Raw genomic sequence first — 24,437 nt, 5'->3', positions numbered from 1 at the left:
AGTTCACTAATATTTTCCTCACTGATATATTTTTCACCTCTAGTATTACAATTTTCATATTTAGGAATTTAGTCTTTTAGCATGTATGATCAGTTTAGAGTGGTTGATTCTCATTATAGGCCTGCTTTCTTGCTTTTTTTGTATGCCTGGTAATCTTTGATTAGATGCTAGATATAGTGAATTTTGCCACGTTGAGTGCTTGATTTTTCTGTAGTTCTGTAAATCTTCCTGACCTTTTTCTTCTGGTGTAGTTACGTTCTTTGAGAAAAGCCTGATTTTTCTGGGTCTTGCTTTAGAAACTTGTTAGGCAAGGTTGGAGCAGTGTTCAGACAAGAGGTAATTATTAACCTGCTATTGGTACAAGACCTTCTGGAGTACATTAACTTATGCTCAGAAGTTATGTATTTTTCTAATTAGGCCTGTGGGTTCAAACTCTTAATCCTTATGTGAACACCAAACATTTTTAACTCTAATCCTTTCTGATGCTTTTTTCCATTGCCTTGGTTAATTCCTCATGCAAGTGCTGGTAAGTCCTCACCTGAGTACTGAGAGGACCCTCTGCAGATCTCTTAAGTTTCTCTGTCCATACAGATCTCCTCTGGTATCTGACCCATAATCTGTACCTACCTTGATCTCCCCGCACTCTCTTTGCTGTATTTTCAATACAAGGAGTCTCTTGGCCTTGGTTTCAGTTCCCTCTGCCTGGTCCATGAACTGGTAATTCTCAGTACCATAAACTAAGGTACTTCTAGAGCCTGCCTTATGTATTTTTTTGTTACTGTCATTGGAGAAAAGGAAACTTCATTTTTGAAGTCATCTTTCCATCTTTATCTGATGTCCATTGGTTTGAAAACCATTGTTTAAAGTATTTTGTCTGCTTTTTTGGGGTTTGTTTTAGGTCTAATAGCAAATTCAGTTAATTTATTTAGGCTGAAAGAAGAGACTAATGATTTTTTTTTTTTTAATTATGTTTTAGTTGTAGGTGGACACACAATACCCTTTATTTTTATGTAGTGCTCAGGATCGAACCCAGGGCCTCACGCATGCCAGGCAAGTGCTCTACCCCTGAGCCACAAACTCAACCTGTGATTTTTTTTTTTTTTTTTTTAAAGATGCTATCTTACATATTTTTTAAAAAATAAATAAATAAAAAGAAGTAGTAGTCAAAATTCCAGGAATGGAAATGGAGCATCAGAATTCATGCTTAGTGCCTGCCAAAGAAATGATCACTAATTGTTGATTTTATTCAAGGCATTGTGACTGATAATATCCAAATTTGTGAATTAGAAATCAGACTATTAGGAGTATTGTTCCTTAATTTATTTATGTCTCTCTTTATTTGCATTCTTTTTTTAGAAGGCTTGCATTTTCTTGTTATAATATTTGAATAGTCCTATTTCTTGAGGATGCAGTAAAACTAGGCTCTCTGGAACCTTTTGGAAAAGTGAGTAACTAGATACTAGCTATGATTTTGCTTATTTTAGCATCGGGCTTAAATTTTTTGAGTGGAAGTCTTATAAAATGTCTTAATTATTTTAAGTTGTTTGAAAGATTGTTTTAAACTCATTTGAACCTTTTATTGATAATAACTGTGTTGGTAAGTCTTAATGCCCTCTTAATTATGAGGTGTAAGAATAATATATTTTAATCTCTGTGGGAAAAATATGTTCACTTCCTTTTGATAACCACCAGATAACAAGTCCAAGTATGCAGAAAATACTAAAGTTTTTGCAAAGTTAGAGAGGTGAGGTGAAAATGTATAAAATTTAGAATTAAATTACTTAATTTTTAATTAACATAATAGACCATAGTTATTGTGGGCTTTTTTTTTGTGTGTGTGTGTGTGTGGTGTTGAACCCAGGGCCTTATACTTACTAAGCAAGGGTTCAGTGTTTTTAAAGATACACTTGTTACAGTACAGCAAAAGGTGTAAGGCAATAAAGTAAATGTAATTAATGTTCTGTGATCATTCGAGCACATTGCATTTTAAAATAGCTTTACGTTATATTTGGAGAGTAGGCAGTTTAGGCCTTGAAGAATTATTAGAGATTCACTTAACTTGTACAATGGATTTAATTTCCTTTGTATGGTATTAGCAAGAATTCATGAATTTTTCCATCTTCAAATAATATACTAATACTAATTTTGTTATTTAATAATGAAAGCAAATTAAACAATTTTTCATTATTTTTTAACTCATTGTAGGAAATATGAAAAATTCAGAAAATTAACAGAAAAAGATCCTTTATAATACTAGTATTTTTGTGTATTATCTCAAGTCTTTACCTATGTGTTTTTCGAGATGTAGCATGTTGTATTAATTTTTCTTTTTTCCATTGTGGTGATAACTGGTAATTACCACGGCCTTGGACATGCTAAAGCACACATTCTGCCACTGAGCTGTGGTCCCAGCCCAGTAATTTTTCTTTTAATTTTACTTTATTTATTTTTTTGTACTGGGGACTGAACTCAGGTGTGCTTTACTACTGGGCTACATCCCCAACCCTTTTAATTTTTTTATTTTGACACAGGTCTCCCTAAGTTACTTAGGATTGCTGAAGCTGGCCTTGAACTTGTAATTCTCCTGCCTCAGCCTCCAGAGTTGCTGGGGTTACAGGCATGTACCCCTATACCTGGCTTAACATTTTAAAATTACTTCCTTAATGGGTGGAGTCATTTTTGTATACACACAGACATGATAAATAGATTTTTTAAAAAAGAGTGATACGTTGTTACTAATAGGCAGTATAAAATTATATTCAGTGGAAATCTGGGTTTAAGCTCTTTTCCTTTCTTTTTTTTGGGGGTGGGATGGCAGGGGATCAGGGATTTAACCAAGGGGTGCTTAGCCACTAAGCTGTTTTATTTATTTATTTTATATGTTTGTGTGTGTGTGTGTGTGTATTTATTTTAGTTGTAGGTGGACCCTGTACCTTTATTTTATTTTTACGTGGTGCTTAGGGTCGAACCCATGCCTCATGTGTTCCAGGTGAGCGCTCTACCACTGATCCACAACCCCAGCCCCTCCAGCCCCTTTTAAAAATAAATTTTTAAATTTTGAGACAGGGTCTTGCTGATTTGCTTAGGGCCTCGGTAAGTTGCTGAGACTTCCTGCCTCAGCTGCCCGAGCTTCTGGGGTTATAGGCTTGTGCCACTGTGCTTGGCTCTTTTCTTGTCTCCAATAGTTGTGTCCTTTAAAATCACTGAAAGCTCTGCCTCTTGGTTTTTATGTACCAGTATGAAATAGTGCTTTCTTCACTTATCTACATATTTTTCAAAATAAGATTGAAATATGTAAAACTTACTGTGTTATAAAATACTATCTAACATAGTAAATATTTTCATGTCTGGTTAAATCTGATTAGTTTGCCTCAAAATACTATTCTTGTATTTCTTTTCTCCCACATAAGTAACTCATATGAAAAATCATGGTGCAGGAGTTCTTAAACTTTATTCAATCTGTTTAGATCAGGCTTTATTGGATTAGATACATAGTCTCTGAAAAATTCTCTTTAATTACAGGGTCTTCAGATAGCTCTTCAGAGACACACAGAAAGTTTTATGGTTTACATGTTATTAAAATTTCCTGTTTATAGTGGTTTTCATTAATTGTCTATACCATCTACTTGTACTTTCAAAATTTTACACACCCATATAACTAATTACTGCATTTACTGAATTTGTATACTGTTATTGCAGAATCTATCAAAAAATGTGTCCTTGAGCTTACTATGTTCTTTGTAGGGGACTTGAAGAACGTTACCTTCTGTGAAGTAGAAACTGATAAAATCATTGCTTCTTTGGGGCTGGGGTAGAAACTGATAAAATCAATGCTTCTTTGGGGCTGGGGCGTGGGGTGGTAGTGGGATTGAACCAAGCAGCACTTTACCACACCCCTTTTTAGTTTTTAATTTTGAGACAAGGTCTCACTAAATTGCTGAGGCTGACCTCCAACTTGCCTTCCCAGTTGCTGGGATAAATCAATTCATTTCTAAAGTAAGATCTTGAATTTACTAGAGGAACTAAAAACTGAAAACTGAAAATATAAGTAAGCAAAATCAGAACTGCAAAGTTTTTCACACAGTATTCCAGTATTAAGGGCAGACATAAAGATGACTAGGGTAGCAAGGACTGGCTGAAACTCTTATATACTTTAGTTGGGATTGTATTGTTGATGATTTTTTTTTTTTTTTTTTTTTTTTTTTGGTGCTGGGGTTCGAACCCAGGGCCTTGTGCTTGCAAGGCAGGCACTCTACCAACTGAGCTATCTCCCCAGCCCTTGTTGATGATTTTTAACTCCTTCCAGTATGCCACTAAATTCTAATGTTTCATTGTTTGTATTTCATACCATATACCCCTTCTCCTGAACCTTGGTATCCCCAGTTTAATAGTTTATTCATTAGGAAAGGTTTGAGGACCATTTTATACCTGAAAATTATTTCATTATTAAAAATGTTGATATCTAATGTGATAAGTGATAAGTGATATTAAAAGTTTTTTTCTGCTGGTATGGGGGATTAAAGCCAGGAGCTATGTTCCCAGCAGTTTTAATTTTTGATTTTGAGACAGGTTATCACTAATTTGCCCAGGCTAGCCTTGAATTTGCAATCAATGATGTATCCTTCTGCCTCAGCCTAGAGTAGCTGTGATTACAGGTGTGCACCAGCTAATTTTTAGATGATGATGATGATGATGATGATGATGATGATGATGTTTTCTTTTTCTGTGTTGGGGATTGAACCCAGGGCCTTGTTGCCTGCAAGGCAAGCACTCTACAATCTGAGCTATATCCCCAGTCCCAGCCAGTTTTTATATCTTAATATATAAAATAACAGAAGTTATTCAGGACTCTGTATTTTAGTTTTGGGTCATAGGAGATTGTATTTCTTTGAGATGCTTCCCCAGTATCCTCAAAGTAAATTTTGTGTTTGCCAAATAACCTGATTTTAGTGGTCTTTTTGTTTGGACCTGCTGAGCAAGTATTCCCCCTGGAAACACTAGTTTCCCTTAATGAATTGTTGGTGTAATGTGTCTAATTCTTGAATGGTCAAGGACTTTGCATGTGATTCAAGTTAGGCTAGTTGGATATGTTAAAAAGAATAAGAAAATGTGCCAGGCGAGGTGGCACAGGTTTGTAATCCCAGTTACTTGGGAGGCTCAGGCTGGAGGATCACAAGTTGAAGACCAGCCTCAGCAACTTATTAAGACCCTATCTCAACAAATAAAAGGGACTGGTAGTGTAGCTCAGTGGTTAAGCGCCCCTGGGTTTAAACCCTATTACCCCCCAGAAAGAATAAGAAAATGGAGATATGATAATATTTAAATGTTTTATTTTTTATTGGGTAAAGTAAGAGTAATATGAACATGTCACACTGGATGATATTTGCTGTGTTTTTATCTTGATATGTGACTGTCGAAGAGCTCATGTATCTTAGAAGTAAGAAAATATGTTCGGGATCCCCAGCACCACTCTCAGGTTAGATGATTTGCCAGGAGAACTTGCAGGACTCAGTGTGTTAGTTGTATTTATTAAAGTTGTACTTTATTAAAATAGGAGGATATAAAGTGTAATCAGCAGAAGAAAAAAATGCATGGGCTGAAACCTGGTACAAGTTTCCTCAGTGGAGTCACATAGGCAAGACACGCTTAATTCCCCCAGCAAGAAGCTGTGACAGTGCAAGTGAAATGTTGCTAACTAGGTGAATCTTGTTGGAGACTCAGCCTGCAGGGTTTTATTGATGTGTGTTTACATAGGCAGCCCATGCCTGGCACATAATCAAATTTTAAACTGTGAGAATGGAAACAGGTGTTCAGCATAAACCGTATTGTTTGTACATTACAGTTCAGGCACTGTGAACCATTCTTACCAAATAATGGTGGAAATCTGGAAAATCTAGGTTTATGTAAGATCCCAAATGCCAGCTAACCTTGAAGCAGACCTTTGTAAGGAGAGCAGCCTCAGGCATGCCTTTAACTTTTCTGTGCAGAGAAGTATTGGTTTTCCACTTCATTAGTTTTACTTGTTTGTACTGAAAAATTGATTCATTTTAGAATTTCTCAAAGCATATATATAATATGTAATATTGTATATTTAAATGTGTTTTTCTTTTATTGCCCTATTTTGTGTAGATGATTTATTTCTTTTTCATCATAATCATCATCTTGGCATCTTTTAAATCTTTAGTGGTTTCTGTGACTTCCCAAATGCTTTTCACTTGTCCATTTTGTTCCTTCAGTATGACCTCATACTACATGGTTAGGAAAACAAATGGCAATTCTGTTAATTGCTGGGTATCCCATTTAAGACCTAGAGAAATAACCTCCAGGCTTAGTCTTCCTATATTTATTTGTGTGATGCATCAGAGTTCAGAGTTCTCTTTTATTTTTTAAAAATATTTTTAGTTGTAGAAGGACACAATTCCTTTAATTTATTTGTATGTGGTGCTGAGGATCAAACCCAGTGCCTCACACCTGCTAGGCAGGTGCTCTACCACTGAGTAACAACCCCAGCCCACCAGAGTTCTCTTGATGGCTTGTTAAAACACAAATGGCTGGTTTCCTTCCCTAGAGTTTCTAATTCAGAGCGAAGTGGAGCCTACAAATTTGCACTTAATAAGTTCCCAGGTGCTGCTGATGACCCTATTGGTCTTGGGAACCCACTTTGAGAACGATTTTTCTAGTTTATAAGCACAAACTCATGTTAGCAAGAGTAAAGACTCTGCAAAACCCCCCAGTACAGGTTTACTACCGTATGCTAAAAGTGAATGACTGTACCACTGTCAACTCCTATGTATTTTGCAACTGGAACTTTTTTCCCAGGGTGTTTATGATTAGCATAAGAAATATTAGCTTATTTTTCTTTTTTCCTCTCTCTTTTGCTTTTACTGGGGATTGAACCCATAGGCCTTGAGAATGTTAGGTAAATATTCTCCCACATGACCTACATCACCAGTCCTTCAAAAATTTTTATTTTATTTAGATACAGGATCTTAGTAAGTTGCCCAAGTTGATCTTGAAGTTGAGTTCCTCCTCCCTCAGTCTTCTTAGTAGCTGAAATTATAAGCGTGAACCTCCATCTTCAGCTGGTTAATTTGATTTCTTATTTGCTTTTAAGATAAAAAAAAGTTTAGTGTTTTGTATGTGCTCAGTGACTCCTCCTTAGATCATAGGAAATTTATCATCTCGTTTGGGTAATCATAGTCCCATGGATTTCCTCTTTCTTGGGGAAAATGAATTGGCGACCAAAATACTAGCATTTTTAAGCCCTTTCTGGACTTTTCTCTCCTGCTGGGAATGCTTATGGAAAGGGATGCTATAGAAGTGTTTTTCATGATCTCAGTGGGGATCAGGAAATCCTAGGGGGGCAAAACTTAACCTGTGACTAGCAGGTTTGCTAATGAAATTCTAAAAATATGCTGACCCACATGGGATCTCTAGGTGGGTAAGCAACCTAGAATTCATTTCATTGGTATAGCTTTTTTAAACTCCATGTCTGATGATGAACAAGCTAATAATCTAGTAGATTATTAGAATCTATTAATTCTAATATTATATTAGAATGCTTCCAGATTGAGTCCGTTTAATTTTCAAAGCCCACTGAAAGGAGGGGTGAATTCAAGCATCCTGGAATGCTTTTTAAAAACCCTGGCATATTGCATGATCCTTCCTATTTGCCATTACTAATGAAACCTTGAGTCCATTTTTGTAAATTAGTGTACAGTGAAGTGAGGGATACTTATTTCTAAAATTTATATATTGGCTCCAGCTTAACCAATTTTGATATTGGATATTGGCTCAACACCATTGTGACTTTTTATTTTTTATTTTGTAATGGTCTCCCCAAGTTGCAGAGACTGGCCTTGAACTTTGCAGTCCTTCTTCAGTTTCCTGAATAGCTGGGATTACAGGCATAGGCCACCATACCTGTATATATTATAAGTTATTTCATTCTTCTAATTTACTGTTCCAAGTATCTGGCTTTGTATTATGGTGGCTTGCACTCGCATACACACACACCAGACATCATGGTTATTTGGTATTTAAATATGTTATTTAGTAATCAGTTTGGTGAGAAAATAGTAATAATAGGTCAACAGACGTAATTTTTTTTGTATATAGTTAAAATTGTATTTTTAGTACAGTCTTTTGAAATTTCTGATCAAATGATTTTGAGGTTTCAAACTGTTTTTCATTTGAAGGCTTTAGCAACCCTTCCTCCCATCTGACCCATCCAGATCATGCTAGCTGAACAAACAATCTGGAATTTATCTAATTAGTCTTCTCAATGTCATAAAACTTGAAGACCTGTTTTTTTTTTTTTTTAAATTATCTTTTTTCTTTAAGCTTATAAATGATTGTTAACATTTCATACTATTAATTTTGGGGGTGGGCCATCCTCCCCAATTAAATCATGACATTTTTAAGACAGGAAAAAAAATGCTTTTTGTATATCTTGGCATCTAGCCAGGAAGATGATAGTCAATTTTGATGTGATTGTTTGGATTTGTTCACTCGTTCATGTAAGTGGTATTTATGGAGCAGTTACTATTCTTGCACTATTTCTGGTTAATCTGTTTTTCTTCAGATCTTCTATGAGACTTTGTACTTATGGCATTTTTTATTATCCTCTTTATAAAGATGGAGAAACAATAAGAGATTCAACTAATAGGTTGCATATTGTGGTTATAACCTAGGGTGTTCTTTACATATATCCTGTCCTCATGTTTCTATATCCTATTACTACTGTATGAGTCTTTGTCAGACTGAACACCTCAATTTTCTCGGGTCTAGTCTGTTTGGAAAAATTAAAATTTTTTAATTATTTTATCGGATAATACAAAAGGTATACACATATTCTTCCCTTGTTTTATCTAACATTTCCTGCCATGTTAGCTCATAGATAGATAAAATGATTCAACATAAACATTTTCTGGGAATGTCTACGTCTGAATAATAGAACTACATTTTGGTTTCTGCAACTGCTTTTTTTGTATTACACTCAGAGGTGATAATGAATAGTGTACTTCACTTGTGGGTTTATTAATTAGAAAAGAACAGAAATGGAACACGTGGTAAATTACATATTCCTGCCTCATGAAGCAATATTGATCTTCTCTGGTAAGGGTTTTGTGTTATTTTAAATAGAGGAAGTTGTGGGAGAGTTGATTGGTTACACACTGCTCCTGAGTTGCTAGGATTATAGGTGTGCATTTTAAAGTTTAAGACCAGTTCTATGTAAACAATGGTGATCATGTTTTCTGACATACTTTAATCTTATCTTCTGATTCCAGTACCCATACATAAATATAAATGCCAGGAAATTGAGATTCTATAAAACATTTTTTTCAGAGTATTGGGAAAATCTCCTGGCCCAATCAAATGAAATTCCTGCTTGTGAATATTTACTCTCATTCCTGTCTCTAGTATTATATTCATAGGACTAATATCTTAGTTGCTAATACCTATTCTTGAACTGCTTTTTTTTTTTAAAGTATTTTTTCAGTTGTCAGTTGACCTTATTTTACTTATTTGTATGTGGTGCTGAGAATCGAACCCAGTGCCTCATACATGCTAGGAATGCGCTCTACCACTGAGCTACAACTCCAGCCCTCTTGAGCAATTTTTGTCATTATTTAGATTGTTAAGTACAAAATCTGCTTTAAGAAGAATGGCAACAATATCAAATTAAAGCTGACATTTGTTGAATGCCTATTATATGCCATGCACAGTTAAGCATTTTACATGGGATTTTATGTGTAACAGATTGCAACTTTGTTATGTATTTTATTCAACATGTACATAATTTAAGTTTAATATATAAGAAATAGTATATCAACAAAATTATATTTTTACTATCATCAAGCCTACCTTACAAATATGAAGCTAGCCTTAGAGAAGTTAATGTCCCAAGGGGTCATGCATTATGTACCTGGAGTTTGAAGTTAGAGATTCTGATTCTAGAGCTTTCACTTTTTACTTCCCAGTATAAGGTGCCTCCAAATAGAAGGTGTTTTTGAAATATAAGTAATTTTCAACTTCAGTGGAATCACATTTAAATGATGGCTTAAATGGTGTCTAGTATCTTTGATTTAAGAAATATTTTCAGAATTCCTTTAATATGTAGGTGCTACTTTAGGACCAGGGCTTACAAAGATGAATGAGACCCTATTTCTGCCTTAAGTAGTTCAAGTCTAGATAACAGATAGTTATGGTTAAAATACAATTTGAGGGAACTGAGGGTGTAGTTCAGTAGAAGAACACGTGCAAGTACCTAGATTGGATCTCTGACATCACCAAATAAAAGCAACTGTGAAAGGTCACCTTTTCAGAATATTTGTATATTTGTTATAAAGTCAGTATTGTAGTATTGGTCACCACATGGCATTAAAGGTCTGAAATTAGAATGAATTCTATGACTTGAGTATTTATTGTATACTTTGTGGGTCACTTTCTTTTAGTCACTAGACATGTATTGGATAAAGTTTCATGTGATCAAAGATTAATATTTCCTACTGGTTCTTGAGAATGTGAAACAGGGTAACCTTGGTTGTTGGGGGTTTTAATGAATTCTTATTGCTCAAACTCTTAGAAGTTGCATCTTTAGCAACTTGTTACATTTTAAAATGTTGTACTTATTGCCTTTTAATTCCATGCCCTTATATACTACCAACTTGCCAGTTATGGTTTTCCTTTGTATTCTTTCTTTTTAGTTATCTGCACCACCAGGCTCCTCTTACTTTCAGATTATTAAAGTTTAAATATGTTCTGAGATCGCTGTTATTCAGAGGCATATTCATTTGCTTTTGAATAAGGTCTTTTTTTTTTTTTTTTTTTTTGGGGGGGGGGTGCTGGGGATTGAACCCAGGACCTTGTGCTTACAAGGCAAGCACTCTGCCAACTGAGCTATCTCCCTAGCCTGAATAAGGTTTTGACCTCACTATCAAGGTAACAAATTATGATTCATTTTTCCTGAGGGCAGAGTAAATTGTCTACCTTTGCATTATGTGAGATAGCTGCATTACCCTTTCTGCACTTAGAGCAATGTCTTTTTTGAGGAAGGATGCTGGAGATAGAACCAGATGAACTCACACCCCTAGCTCCAGAACAATGTCTTAAATATAGTGGGCAATTAATAATGTCTCACCCAGTGTATTCCTCTCTTATCTCTTTGCTGATACTGAAAATTCTAAAGTATCTATTTTGCGTTTTTTCAGTTTCCAGGATTATGCATACAATCATCTGTTAATATCTGCAAATACACATTTATCTCTCTGGTTGTGATAGATGTGTGTCTAAAATGTACTTTGTGATTCCATCTTTCAAAGCAATTTAAATTTTAGGAAGAGTATTAAGAAATATAGGTAGTATCCAGAGAGAAGATTGTGTTTTGGGAGAGGGGTTGTTTTTGTTTGTTTTTTTTTTTTTTAAATTCAGTATATAACTTTTTCATAATTAAGATAAAAAAATGAGTAACTTGGAAAGATAGGTAAAAGCATAAGTGGATAATTCATAGAAAAAGATAGTAAATGATCAGTGAATATATACTACTTTTAAAAATAATATATTTTCTCCAGCAACTTGGGAGGTTGAGGCAGGAGAAACAAGTTCAGGGGCAACCTTAGCAACTTACTGGAACCCTCAGCAATTTATGAGACCGTGTTTCAAAATAAAAAATAAAAAGGAGGGGGAGTGTAGCTCAGTTGTAAAGTACTTCTGGGTTCAATCCCTTATCAGATTTGCCAGTTGTTAACTTCTCTTTCATTTACTCTGTGTCTAATCTTTCTCTCTGTCTTGTCATCCGTAATTCCCAAAAGAGAACACTTTTCTACCTACCCTGCATTCAACACTCCAAACCAAGAAATCAGCAATGTTACAGTACCTGTCTTTTCCAGACCCATTTAGATTTCATCAACTCTTCTAAATAAGGTCTTTGTTTTTCCTGTCTGGTTCATGCTTCTACCCAGGAACACAGGTTGCATTTAGTTGTCTTTTTTATCTTTGCAGATTATTTCAGTCTAGAACTTTCCCCAAAGTTCATGTCTTTAAGAATTGCAAGAAATAGAAACCTCATATCTTACAATCTGTAAGATAACTTCAGCCTCGGTTTGCCTGATTTTTTTCTCATCACTAGGGTCAGTTTTGGTAGATATACCATAGAAATAATGTACTTTGATTCTCAGTGCTTTACATCCTCCCACCTCTGAGTGGTATTCTAGTATTAAACTGATATCCCATTGATCAGATCTTTACCCATCAGCTAGTATCTCTTGACAACTTTCTGAGTCAGTCCCTTTATGAAGGTTGCCTAACAGTGATTCTCTGTTCTAGTTATTTCTCCTGTGTTAACATTTTATTAAAAAGACAAGCTTCGGCATCTTTTCTTTTCCTTTTTTGCTCTGGAGATTGAACCCAGGGGTGCTTTACCTTAGTCCTTTCAAAATACTCCTGCCTTAACCTTCCAAGTCCCTCGGATTACATACAGGTGTGTGCCACCATGTCTGACTCTTTAGTGCATCTTGAAAATTCATTCATTTACATGTTCATTTATTTATGTAAATATGGATTTATGGACTCATGGATTCCAGATTTAATGCCTTATAATTTATCATTTTTAAAAAACATGTGATCAATTTATGGTAGAATACACAGATCTTAAGTTTATCTGTTTGACATATACGTATACAGCTCTGACAAGATAATAGACACTTATTTTTAAATTATTTATATTAGAACTTTATAATTTTATGTAGTAGTTGAGTCCATCCTGAGAAACTCATACATGGATGGAATTTGATTTCAGTTCATGATCCCTCCATTTTCCCTCCCATCCTCCCTCCCCTCTCCCATTCTCTTCTGTACTAGACTTCCTTTCCCTCATCTGTTAATTTATATTTGATTGATTCTCTGTATGCATAAGGATGAGGTTCCCTGTTGTATATATATTTATATTTGCACACAACATGATTTTCTAAGAATTCATTCTACATTGCCTCCCCATACTCATCCCTCCTCTGTTTATCTCCTTCTTCTGTATTACTGATCTTACCTTTATTTTATGTAATTCTATTCTTCCCTCCTCCTTTTCTTTACTCTAGTTCTAAATATGAGAGAAAACATTTCAACCTTTGAGTTTCTGAGTTTCGCTTATTTCGCTTAGCATGATATTCTCTGTTTCTATCCATTGACTGGCAAATGCTGTTTTTTCATTCTTTTTTTTTTTTTTGCCCAGCTCTTTTTTATTTTTTAATTTGATACAGGGTTTTGCTAAATTGCTTAGGGCCTAGCTATGTTGCTGAGGCTGGCTTTCACTTTGCCATCTTCCTGCCTCAACCTTTGGAGCCACTGAGATTACAGCATGTGCCACCATGCCCAGTTTAATATTTATTTTGATTCTCAAAGTTTCCCCTATTTGATAGGTAGGATCTACTTCAAGATGCCTCCTGTGTCCTTTTGGAATGTTCCATCATTTATTGAGCATTTTCTTACTTTTTGGCACAAGATGTCTTCTCATACTTTCCCTGCCCAACCTTGAAATCAGCCATTTTCCCAAGGATCCATGGTTCCTTTAAATGGAGGATTTAGAATGCAAGATCTGGGCTATTGCTGTGCTTCAGCCTTGCCCCGTCACCTGTCCTCTTGTCTCTCAGTTACTCTTAGGCTTTTTGGTGAACAGAGTTGGGAAAATAAAAGGTTCTACATAGGTTCATGCATACATATGCATAGGGACACATGTATCTATACTTTTTGGTGTGTATATATTTATTTCACAACCATGTATCCAAAGCATGTGTGTGTGTGTGTGTTTCTTCCTCCCAGTGCTGTTAATTGAACCCAGGGGCTCATGCAAATGCTCTGCGACTGAGCCACATCTCTAGTCCACTCAAACCATATTTCTAATTTCAGTTCATTATTTTGACTTCTGAGTAGCACGCCCTTTTTCTCCTTTTTAACTTTTTTGGCATTGAGAAACATGACCCCATTATCCTCAGTATATTGACTTACTCAGTCAGTTTACTTCTTTGGTTAGTGTAACACATGTTCTAGCCATGTTGCTCCTCTGTCCCTGTTTAGCTCCTCCTACTCATGCCTTATCTGAAGACCTTTGTGCCTTCATGTGGCTCTCCCAAAACTACTCCTTATTGATTTTTGTACTCAGTATCTGTTCTATCTTCTTGTGTTTTCCCAACCTGTAACCCTTCCTAAACCATGTTTCTAGTAAAATGAAAGTGAGTAGATGACCCCAGAGAAGATTTCAAAATTAGATTATATGATTTTCTTAATGCACATCCTAAAAAAATGTGCATTTAAAGCTTAGTTTAGAAATGGGGGCTGGGGAGATAGCTCAGTCGGTAGAGTGCTTGCCTTGTAAGCACAAGGCCCTGAGTTCGATCCCCAGCACCCAAAAAAAAAAAAAAAAAAAAAAAAGATATACCCTTTGGTATATAGGTGGAATTTCATGCATTCATCTATTGAAAATATATCCATTCTTGTTTTAACAACTCTAGGATTGTCAAATACAACACAGGTTGTTTTCATAGATTTGTTGTCACTCTGTTGAAGTTTATTAATGTATGTTTTTAGCATCAAATTTAATTGTCCTGTTTTCTGATTCTCCCAGCTGTATTGGATTTGGAACCGATTTGAATACTCTTTTTAAGAGCCTATCTCAATAAAGTTTCATAGAGCGTGTTTTGCTTTTTAAACAATCGGTTTTGAATAACCGAGTGTTTCCTGGGTTGTGTCAACGTTAACCAGGCATTTGAAGAATTGATTTAACTATCATCTGAAACTCATTTTATATGTTTAGGGTACTGCAGTTCAGAGGCATATGAGAAATTACTGTTGATTCATTTGTGTACTTACATGCTTCCCTGGCATGTTGTCATCTTGAAAGACTTTTATCCACCAACTTCTAATTTGAAAATTGCTTATGTTTTTTTTTATCATTCTCATGGAATGCAGTGATTTTTAGGTGCCAGATAGGACATTTGGTAGATTGACTAGAAAAATAATTGTCTAAGCATTGCTGGATAACTGTGAGGTAGCTGTTTCCTTGACAACTAGGAAACTGTTTTGTTTGCTCAACAAGGGGATGATAATTTAGTAGTTAAATTTCCTTTTTGTTGTGGTTGTTCTACATAAATACATCTTATTTGAGCTGGTCCATATTATTAATCAAAATCAGAGAAATAGCAAAAAAGAGAAGGTTATGGCTGTGTAGATTTAGTATGTATTAGGGCTGGTGTTGGTCAAAGGAATCTTAGTTAACCTAGGGATATAATTCTTTGTACACCTCTACTTTTGACCAAAGTACATTTACCTGAAAATAGGTCTACAAGTCTTGGTTGTCTTTCTGTCATACTCAGGGGTCATGATACACTTCATCATGGACCATAAATACAGAGCCATAACACCTCTTGCTGCTACTAGAATGCAGCATAATTGCTTCATGTCTGAATTGAATAAGGGAGACCATATTAAAGTAGCCTCTTCCCATTCAAATTCATTCTCTCTTTCTCTTTCTCTCTCTCTCTCTCTCTCTCTCTTTCTCTCTCTCTCTCTCTCTCTCACACACACACACACACACACACACACACACACACGCAGGCATCTCTCTGTATGTGGGAATTTGTTGTGACTTCAGTCCTTTAGTATAGGATTTAATTTTTTTTAAACACTATAGGTATAGACTCTTATTCCTCATCCCTGTGAGATTGTTAACTGTCACTATATCCTGAGGTGTCGGGGTCCTAGCCCAAGTCACATGCTAATAAGTGATAGATTTTAATCTAGGCATCTAATTCAGGAATCTTTACCTTTTGTTATTGTGTAATTGTTGTTTGTTTTTTGAAGCTAGGGCTTGAACTCAGGACCTCGCACATACTACTTACGTTTTCTATGACTTAGTTGTATCTCAGCCCTGGTGCTTGTACTTTTAATTACTATTTTATACTGTCTTTCATTATATAATTGTAAAGAGCAGAAAAATATTAATAACAAAACTCAAAGTAACCTTTAGTCCCAGTCATTGCAAATAATAATTTTTTGTTGTCTTGATGAAGTAATACAGTATCTGGAATTTCCTTCAATATAATCAAGATTGAGGGATAATTGAAAGGGGGGATAGATGATACAATTGTATGTAGGTTGATATAGTTATATGCAGGGCTTTGTTATAGTAGTCTGACTTGACTTTTCTTTCTCTTTTTTCTTTTCTTTTCCCTCTTTCCCTCTCTCCCTCCCTCCCTTTCTTTTTTTTTTTTCTTTTTAGTATTGAAAATTGAATGCAAGGGTCTTTAACCACTAAGCCACATCCCCAGGCCTTTTTTATTTTTCATTTTGAGACAAGGTCTCATTAGGTTGCTTACAGCCTCACTAAGGTGCTGAGGCTGGCTTCAAACCTGTCATCTTCCTGCCTCAATCTCCTGAGCCAGAGGGATTATAGGCACATATGTACTCAGTTCTGTCTTCTTTTGTATATATTTGTAACATTACTAAGTGTCCATTAAAAAAAAAAAACAACAACAAAGAATACATTCTAGTTCTTCAAAAGAAGAAGAAAAACCCCTTTCTTTAGAAATAGACTTCTAATAAAACATTTTCACTCATCCCTTGCTATGGTTTGGATATGAAGTGTTCCCCAAAATTTCATGTGTGAGGCAATGTAAGAATATTCAGAGGTGAAATGATTAGAGGTATGATCTGGTCAATGGATTAATCCAATTGAATGGATTAAGCTGGTGGTAACTGTAGTCAGGTAGGTGTGGCTGGAGGAAGTAGGTCATTAGAGGCATGCCTTTGAGTTTTATATTTTGTCCCTGGCACCTCCTTCACTATTTTTCTGCTTCCTGGCGGTCATGAACTGAGCTGCTTTTCTCCTCCATGCCCTTCCTCCATGCTGTTCTGTCTCATCTTGGGCCGAGCTAAGGATTTGGCTGACCATGGACTGAACCTCTGAAACTGTGAGCCAAAATAAACTTTTCTTCCTCTTAAGTTGTTTTTGTCTCTTGTGGTCACAGTGACAAAAAGCTGACTAAAACACTCCTTCATTCTATTCCCTTTTCTATAGGTTAATCCTTTTAACAGTTGTTCTTATCTTTATTAGTATATATAATTTTTTACATACACATAATGTAATGTGTCTTTGGTTATTGCCACATTTCTAGAGGGGGAAAATACATTAACATTTTAAAACTATACTAGTTAACTTGTGGGTTTTTTTTTTTTTTTTTCTCTCATTAGATTTAGTACTGAAAAATACTGAATTCTCAGGATTTTTGGACACTGAAAAAAGTGAAGAAAGCGAATTCACTTTGAATTTGCACAATTTATGGTGAACAGTCACTTAAATTGAGGCGTCACTTCTTGAATTTGTGTGTGTATGTGTACATGTACATGGTACTGGGGATTGAACCCAAGGCCTCCTATGTGCTAGGCAAGCACAGAGCTACTTTTCAGTCCTTTGTATTTTACTTTAAGACAGGGTCTTTCTAAATTGCCCAGATCCTCCTGCCTCAGCCTCCTGTGTAGCTGGGATTGCAAGCATGTGCCACCACAACCCACTTTCCCTCGAGTATTAAAGGGGAGAGCGAAGGAAATGTGAAACCACATTGATGTAATTGGTTATTTACTCACTGTGTTAGTCAGCTTTTTGTTGGCTTGACAAATATCTGGGAAAAACAACTTAGGAAAATTTTACTTTTGTTCTTGGTTTCAGAGTTTTCAGTTCATGGTGGGCCTGCCAGCTTCATTGCTTTGGGCCTGCCTCCCATGAGGCAGAACATCATGGGAGAAGGGTGTAACAGAGAAAAGCTGCTCACTTTTTGGCAGCCAGGAAGCAGAGATAGGGAAGAGAACTGGGGATAAGAAATGACCTCTAGGTCCCACCTCTTCTGGTTTCCACTGTCTTCCCCATAGTCTATTTAGCTACCAATTGATTAACCTACTGATGAGGCCAGAATCCCCATAATCCAATCACTTCCCAAAAGCCCTACCTGTGAACATTAGTGCATTGGGGACCAGGCCTTCCAATGAATGAGACTTTGTGGAGGACATTTGAGATCCAAACCATAATCCCCATGTTGAGTATTTCATAATATTAATAGTAATTGTTAGTAGCTCTCTACTTCCTACTTCATAACTGAGTGCTTTCTGATATTGACTTTGTTTTCCTGATATAAAAATTGAAGCTTAGTTAGGTTCAGTAGCCCATAAAATTTATCTAGTTATAGTAGTTGAACCGTGTCTTTTTGCTTTGAAAGTCTATGCTATTATCAGTCAGCTCTTTTTTCTCATGTTAGATTAATTATAGAGTGATACCTTATACCCTTCTAGCATTACATATACAAATATGATAGTGTTGGTCATGGATTTGATGTGTCTCAGTAGCAAATCTCATTTATATATTGGTTAACATTTAAAAATACTTGCATAGTTTCACTTCTCAGTGATTATTAACCAGTGATTATTGGCAGTGTATTCCACTTTGACCATCTTTGTAACCTTAGTGCTTTGATGTGGGATTGTTAAACAAATAATATTTAAGATTCAAAGTATTATGCTAAATGAGAATTTAGGAATGGAAAAGTTACTTCCTTAAGGTGATGCAACAGAAACAAAGGCAGAAGTAAAATCAGAACATAGCTTATTATCTAGGCACAATGGTATACACCTGCTATATCCCAATGACTTGGGAGCCTCTGGCAGGAGGATCACAAGTTTAAGGCCAACCTAAGCAAATTAGTGAGGCTCTAGCAATTTAATGAGACCCTGTCTCAAAATAAAAGAAATTAAAAAAAAAAAAATGGGAGTGGGGCTGGGGATATAACTCAAGTGGGAAAGTGCCCCTGGGTTTAATTTCTGGTACCAAAAAAAGGAAACATAGATCATTGCTTTTTTCTTTTTCTACCTTTTTTAACACATCATCTCTGTTTTACCAATGGATTTATTTCAGCCCATTTTGTTAGGACTTTCTTTTTAATTATTTTTTTAGATGTTGATATACCTTTATTTTATTTATTTATATGTGGTGCTGAGAATTGAACCCAGTGCCTCACACATGTGAGGCATGTACTCTGAACAAAAACTACAGGCACCCCTTCTCCCCAATTTTGTTAGACTTTGATGTCCCTTTGCAAGTCGTTTTCAGTGAGGCATTTCCTTAGGTGCATTTAATTCCTTTTCATACATTCTAGCCTAAAGGCAGGAAAATATTACCCTTCAAAATAATTTGTCCTGTGATATATTTCAGGGAATTAATACCCTTTTTCTATGAACATAGATTTTCATGTTGGTGAGGATATGGTAGGTGCTTAGTTTTTTGTGTGTGTGCTGGGTGGGGGGTGATGGGAAGATCCCCTCTCAAATTCAGGTGCCCTACGAGCAGTTTGATGTGAATATTGATGAATATATAGGTAGATTTCTGTATATATATAGTCTAAAAAGTTAATGTTCTTTCTTTCTTTAAAATTTTTCTTTTAAAAGTTTGAAGGCTTATAAATTTTAAAATATTTGTTTGCCCCATAGTAGTTACAAATGTGCAACTTGTAGTTCTTCTCTTGTATATTTCTAAATTTTGGGTTGCACTGTATGCCTCTGAAAATAAAATTTCACTGACTGATAAGGCAGGCTTGTTTTTGCTCCTGGAAATAGGAAGTTTGAAGACTGTCCTACCATATAGGATCTTCTCTCGAGAATTCCTTATTCCACTTGAACTACAGAATGAATTGAAATTTCCTTGAGATTTTATTTTTTTAAAAGTTTGAAAATATTCAATTGACAAAGAATGAACACTTTCAAAATATTTAGTGTAATGTATTTTTTAATGTATTTTTTTAGTTGGACATAATGCCTGCACTTTATTTTTATATAGTCCTGAGGATCGATCTGAGTGTCTCACACGTGCTAGTCTACCACTATGCCACTGAGCTAGGACTCCAGCCCCACAGTGTGATATTTTGAAATACATATATATTGTATAGTGATTAGTAAAAAGTAACATGTTTTCACCACGCTGTACAATATATCCCCTTCTTATAATTTTTGCATGATATTGTGTGCATGTATGAACAAGTAACAACAACAACAAAAAATCACATCATTACGTACAACTACAGTGCACCAATAAAAAATGGGGAAATTTTTTTTCAAGTGAAATGTTGAGTTTATTTTTTTGGTTTTACTAAAATAAAGCCACTAAATTTCATTCTATCTATAATTTAATCATAATTTTGGCCAGTGAAAAATAATTTCAGAGCTAATACAGATAAAGAGGAAATGTATTTATTAATTTTAGGTGCAATAGCTATATTAAGTTACAGTTAATTATATAAAAGTTAAAGTAACGATACAGCAATGATTCTTTCTATAAGGGTACACTTCCGTTATAGCATAAGTGAAGTGAGATATAGACATTTTCCTAAGCAGGTTCTAAAACTCATACTTACTTTAAAAAAATTAATAATAATAATAATGATCATTATTATTAATGATAATAATAATAATAATGATCATTATTATTATTATTATTTTCGGGCCTGGGAATTGAACCTGGGAACACTCTACCCCGAGTTACATTCCCAGCCATTTTTCTTTTGTTGTGAGATAGCACCTTGTTAAGTTGCCAAGGCTTGCCTCAAACTCGTGATACTCCTGCCTCAGCCTCCCAGTTACTGGATTACAGTTGTGTACCACTGCCTAGCTACTTTGGTATATGTTTAAAGAAATACTTTCCAACACCAAAAGTAGTAGAAGACAGGAAATAGTGAAAATCAGAGCCGAAATCAATGAAATTGAAACAAAAGAAACAATCGGAAAAATTAACAAAATAAATAGTTGGTTCTTTGAAAAAATAAACAAAATTGATAAACCCTTAGCCACACTAACAAAGAGAAAGAGGGAGAAAACTCAAATTACTAAAATTTGGAATGAACAAGGAAATATCACAACAGACACGAGTGAAATACAAGACATAATTAGAAGCTATTTTGAAAATCTGTATTCAACAAAACAGAAAACCTCGAAGACATCAACAAGTTTCTAGAGACATGTGAATTACCTAAACTGAATCAGGAGGACATACACAACTTAAATAAATCAATTTCAAGCAATGAAATAGAAGAGGTCATCAAAAGCCTACCAACAAAGTAAAGTTCGAGACCAGATGGGTTCTCAGCCAAGTTCTACAAAACCTTTAAAGAAGAGCTCATTGCAATAATCCTCAAAATATTCCATGAAATAAAAGTATTCCATGAAATAGAAGAGGAGGGAACCCTCCCAAACTCATTCTATGACACCAATATCACCCTGATACCTAAACCAGACTGAGACACATCGAGGAAAGAAAAATTCAGACCAATATCCTTAATGAACATCGACGCAAAAATTCTCAACAAAATTTTAGCAAATTGCATACAAAAATATATTAAAAAGATAGTGCACCACGATCCAGTGGGTTTTATCCCAGGGATGCAAGGTTGGTTCAACATCCGGAAATCAATAAATGTCATTCACCATATCAACAGACTTAAAGTTAAGAATCACATGATTATTTCGATAGATGCAGAAAAAGCATTTGATAAAATACAGCATCCCTTCATGCTCATAGCACTAGAAAAAATAGGGATAGTGGGAACATTCCTTAACATTGTAAAGGCCATCTACGCTAAGCCCATGGCCAATATCATTCTAAATGGTGAAAAACTGAAAGCATTTCCCCTAAAAACTGGAACAAGGCAGGGATGCTCCCTTTCACCACTTCTGTTCAACATCGTCCTTGAGACTCTAGCCAGAGCAATTAGACAAACCAAAGAAATTAAAGGGATACGAATAGGAAAAGAAGAACTCAAACTATCCCTGTTCGCTGATAACATGATTATATATTTAGAGGAACCTGGAAGTTCCACCAGGAAACTTTTAGAACTCATAAGTGAATTCAGTAAAGTAGCAGGTTACAAGATCAATGCTCAAAAAAAAAAAAAAAAAAAAAAACTTTCATGAAATACATAGACTTGTAAGCCAAATGGCCATTGTGGAGGTATTAGGTAAAATCATGGATACTTTTGTTGCCACAGTGGAATGTCTTTATCCCTTTGGGAGATAGATACCTCTTCATTTTATTATTTACAACTACTAGGCTAGGGGTGAATGTAATTTAAAATCTAAATGAAACTGATAGATTATATTGCTGTGATAACAATATTTTCTACATTATGTTCTGTTTCTGTAGGATGCTAATAAATAGCAGTAGAAAATTGGACAAAGAAATTGGGACTGCTCAAAGTTTACTTGTTTTTTATAGGGCTTCTTGAAACATTTAGCACATATTTACAAATCTCCAGAGATAAGGTGGAGAAGGAATTCATCTAATACATTGATTTTTCCTAAACTCTTGCCTCCTTTTCTTTTTTGATGGAGCATCTTAGGATATTATTAGTATTTCTTGTAAAACACTTCGGGAAAAACTGTTTACATAATCATCCTTTGGCTGTGGAATTGGTTTATACATGCGGAATTCCTTTGAAATAAATGGCTCCTATGCAGAAGTGTACCTGATTGTAAAAGGTCAAAACAGGTAGATTAGGGCTATTAAAAACGAAATCACAAATGAGGAAATAAAAGTCTTATTTAAGATACAAGAGTGAATAAACAGTGAACCTATATGAAAGCATTTGAGATGTTTTGACTTAACAGTTTATTAGAAATGCCTCAGATTGGATTTTCTTACATAGCTTCCACCAGTAGTTTGAATACATTTGTTTTCTTTTCCTTTTATACTATTTTATCTTACATTGTCTACACCTATAACAGAGCTATTTTGAATTTGGCGTGAGTCCTCAGATATATCATAAAATATTAGAAGATACTTTTTTTCAGACTTTGAACTTCAAAGATCTGCTGTCTCACAACTGAATCCTTCCCTTTAATCATACAACAAATAAATATTTCAGTGAGTAAAAGAGTGGGTAGCTGGAGGTAGAGATGAAAGGCTATACCTTATGAGTGAGCTAATTCATATCAGGAATTATATGTGTTTAATAGGAAAGAGAAGCTTTATATTTTATATGATATTTAATACATTTAAGTAGTCTTTATGGTACACATTTTATTATCATTAATTTATCATATTTCATGGATTTATTATAAGATATATTCCTTTTATGACTTTAATAGCTATAATAGGATTGGATTCACTATTCTGATTGTGGGAAAGAATTCAGCAGTTTGAGTCTAATTATATTTCTTTGCATGTTTAGGCCCTTGATGAGCCTCCCTATTTGACGGTGGGCACTGATGTGAGTGCTAAATACAGAGGAGCCTTTTGTGAAGCGAAGATCAAAACAGCAAAAAGACTTGTCAAAGTCAAGGTACCGTAATTGTAGTTTTTGTAAGTTATATGTTCAGTATTTGGTATTTAAACTCTAGTTGAGTAAGTATATCTTAAGAGTTATTTTTCTGACAATTGAGTTTCTAGGAGTAATGGTTATAAAAATACCCCCAAATAAGCATTCTTAGTCATTTTGAAGCACTCCTGTTGGAATAAAATTAGATTAGCATAGTTTATATTTTGAATGCAGTTTCACTATAGCCTTGTTATTGTTTGTAATGTTAAGTGTTTTAGTGCTCTGAAGGATCTTGTAAGACATCTAGTTTAATTCCTTAATTTTATTATAGGAAAATCGAGGATCACGGAGGGCTAATGATTTCTCCAAAACCATTATAGCAAAACAGTCTACCAATTTTAAGACTTTCTTCCCCATTTTAACCATGAAATGGGGTTGGTACTCTTAATTGATGGTCTCTTAATGATAAAGTATGGTACATCTGGTTGTTGATTCTTTATCCTCTGCCTCTTTTGAAAAATCTAAAGCACATGAGTTTTCTCTCAAATAACAGAAAAAGAAATGTAATTGCTTTCAGTTTAATAAATGATCATGATCCTGGTGTGGTAGTGTTTGCCTGTAGTCCCTAGTATTCTGGAGATGGGGTCAGTAAGGTCACATTTAGGAGTTTGGAGACCAGTTTGAGGAACATAACCAGATCCCACCCTTAAAGAGGAAAAAAAAAAAAAAAAGGGTGGAGGTGGGGACTGAGAGTGTAGTTCAGTGGTAAAGTACTCACCTACCCTGAGTGAGGCCCTGGGTTCAGTCCATAGCACCACAAAGAAAGAAAGGCAAGAAAGAATAAACATGAGCCACCTGTATTTAACAGCAAAAAGATGTCTTTGTATTCGGAAAATATAAGACAAGTAAAATATTTGAATGTAGATATTTATTTATTTGTTATATTGATTGGCAGACTATGTTTAGGAAACTTGGGTGGGAAGGAGGGTGTGGGGATAGGACGAGACCTGAACTCTGTCCTCTAGAGATTTGTAATCTAGATGAGCAGATGTGTCAATCATTGGTTTGACTGGCACTAGTTAAATAGGCTGGAGAGGT

The 24,437-nt window shown here is 35.1% G+C and overlaps 1 protein-coding gene across 4 annotated transcripts in view; it reads left to right on the top strand.

Moving 5' to 3' along the window:
• The window catches only part of Arid4b (AT-rich interaction domain 4B), a 135,319-nt gene that overhangs the window by 33,936 nt on the left and 76,946 nt on the right, over positions 1-24,437 (top strand). For all 4 annotated transcript variants that reach the window (XR_007104309.1, XM_047520452.1, XM_047520451.1 and 1 more), the window contains exon 3: positions 23,253-23,363. Coding sequence is in view for 3 of the 4 variants with exons in the window: in XM_047520452.1 (XP_047376408.1) it covers positions 23,253-23,363 (111 nt within the window). In the remaining variant the exon portion in view is untranslated. The remainder of the gene's footprint in view (positions 1-23,252; positions 23,364-24,437) is intronic.

The sequence above is a fragment of the Sciurus carolinensis genome, chromosome 12 (genome assembly GCF_902686445.1).
Source record: "Sciurus carolinensis chromosome 12, mSciCar1.2, whole genome shotgun sequence".
NCBI lineage: Eukaryota > Metazoa > Chordata > Mammalia > Rodentia > Sciuridae > Sciurus > Sciurus carolinensis.
The sequence above is the reverse complement of the archived record's forward strand: the minus strand, read 5'-3'. Positions and strand labels throughout refer to the sequence as shown.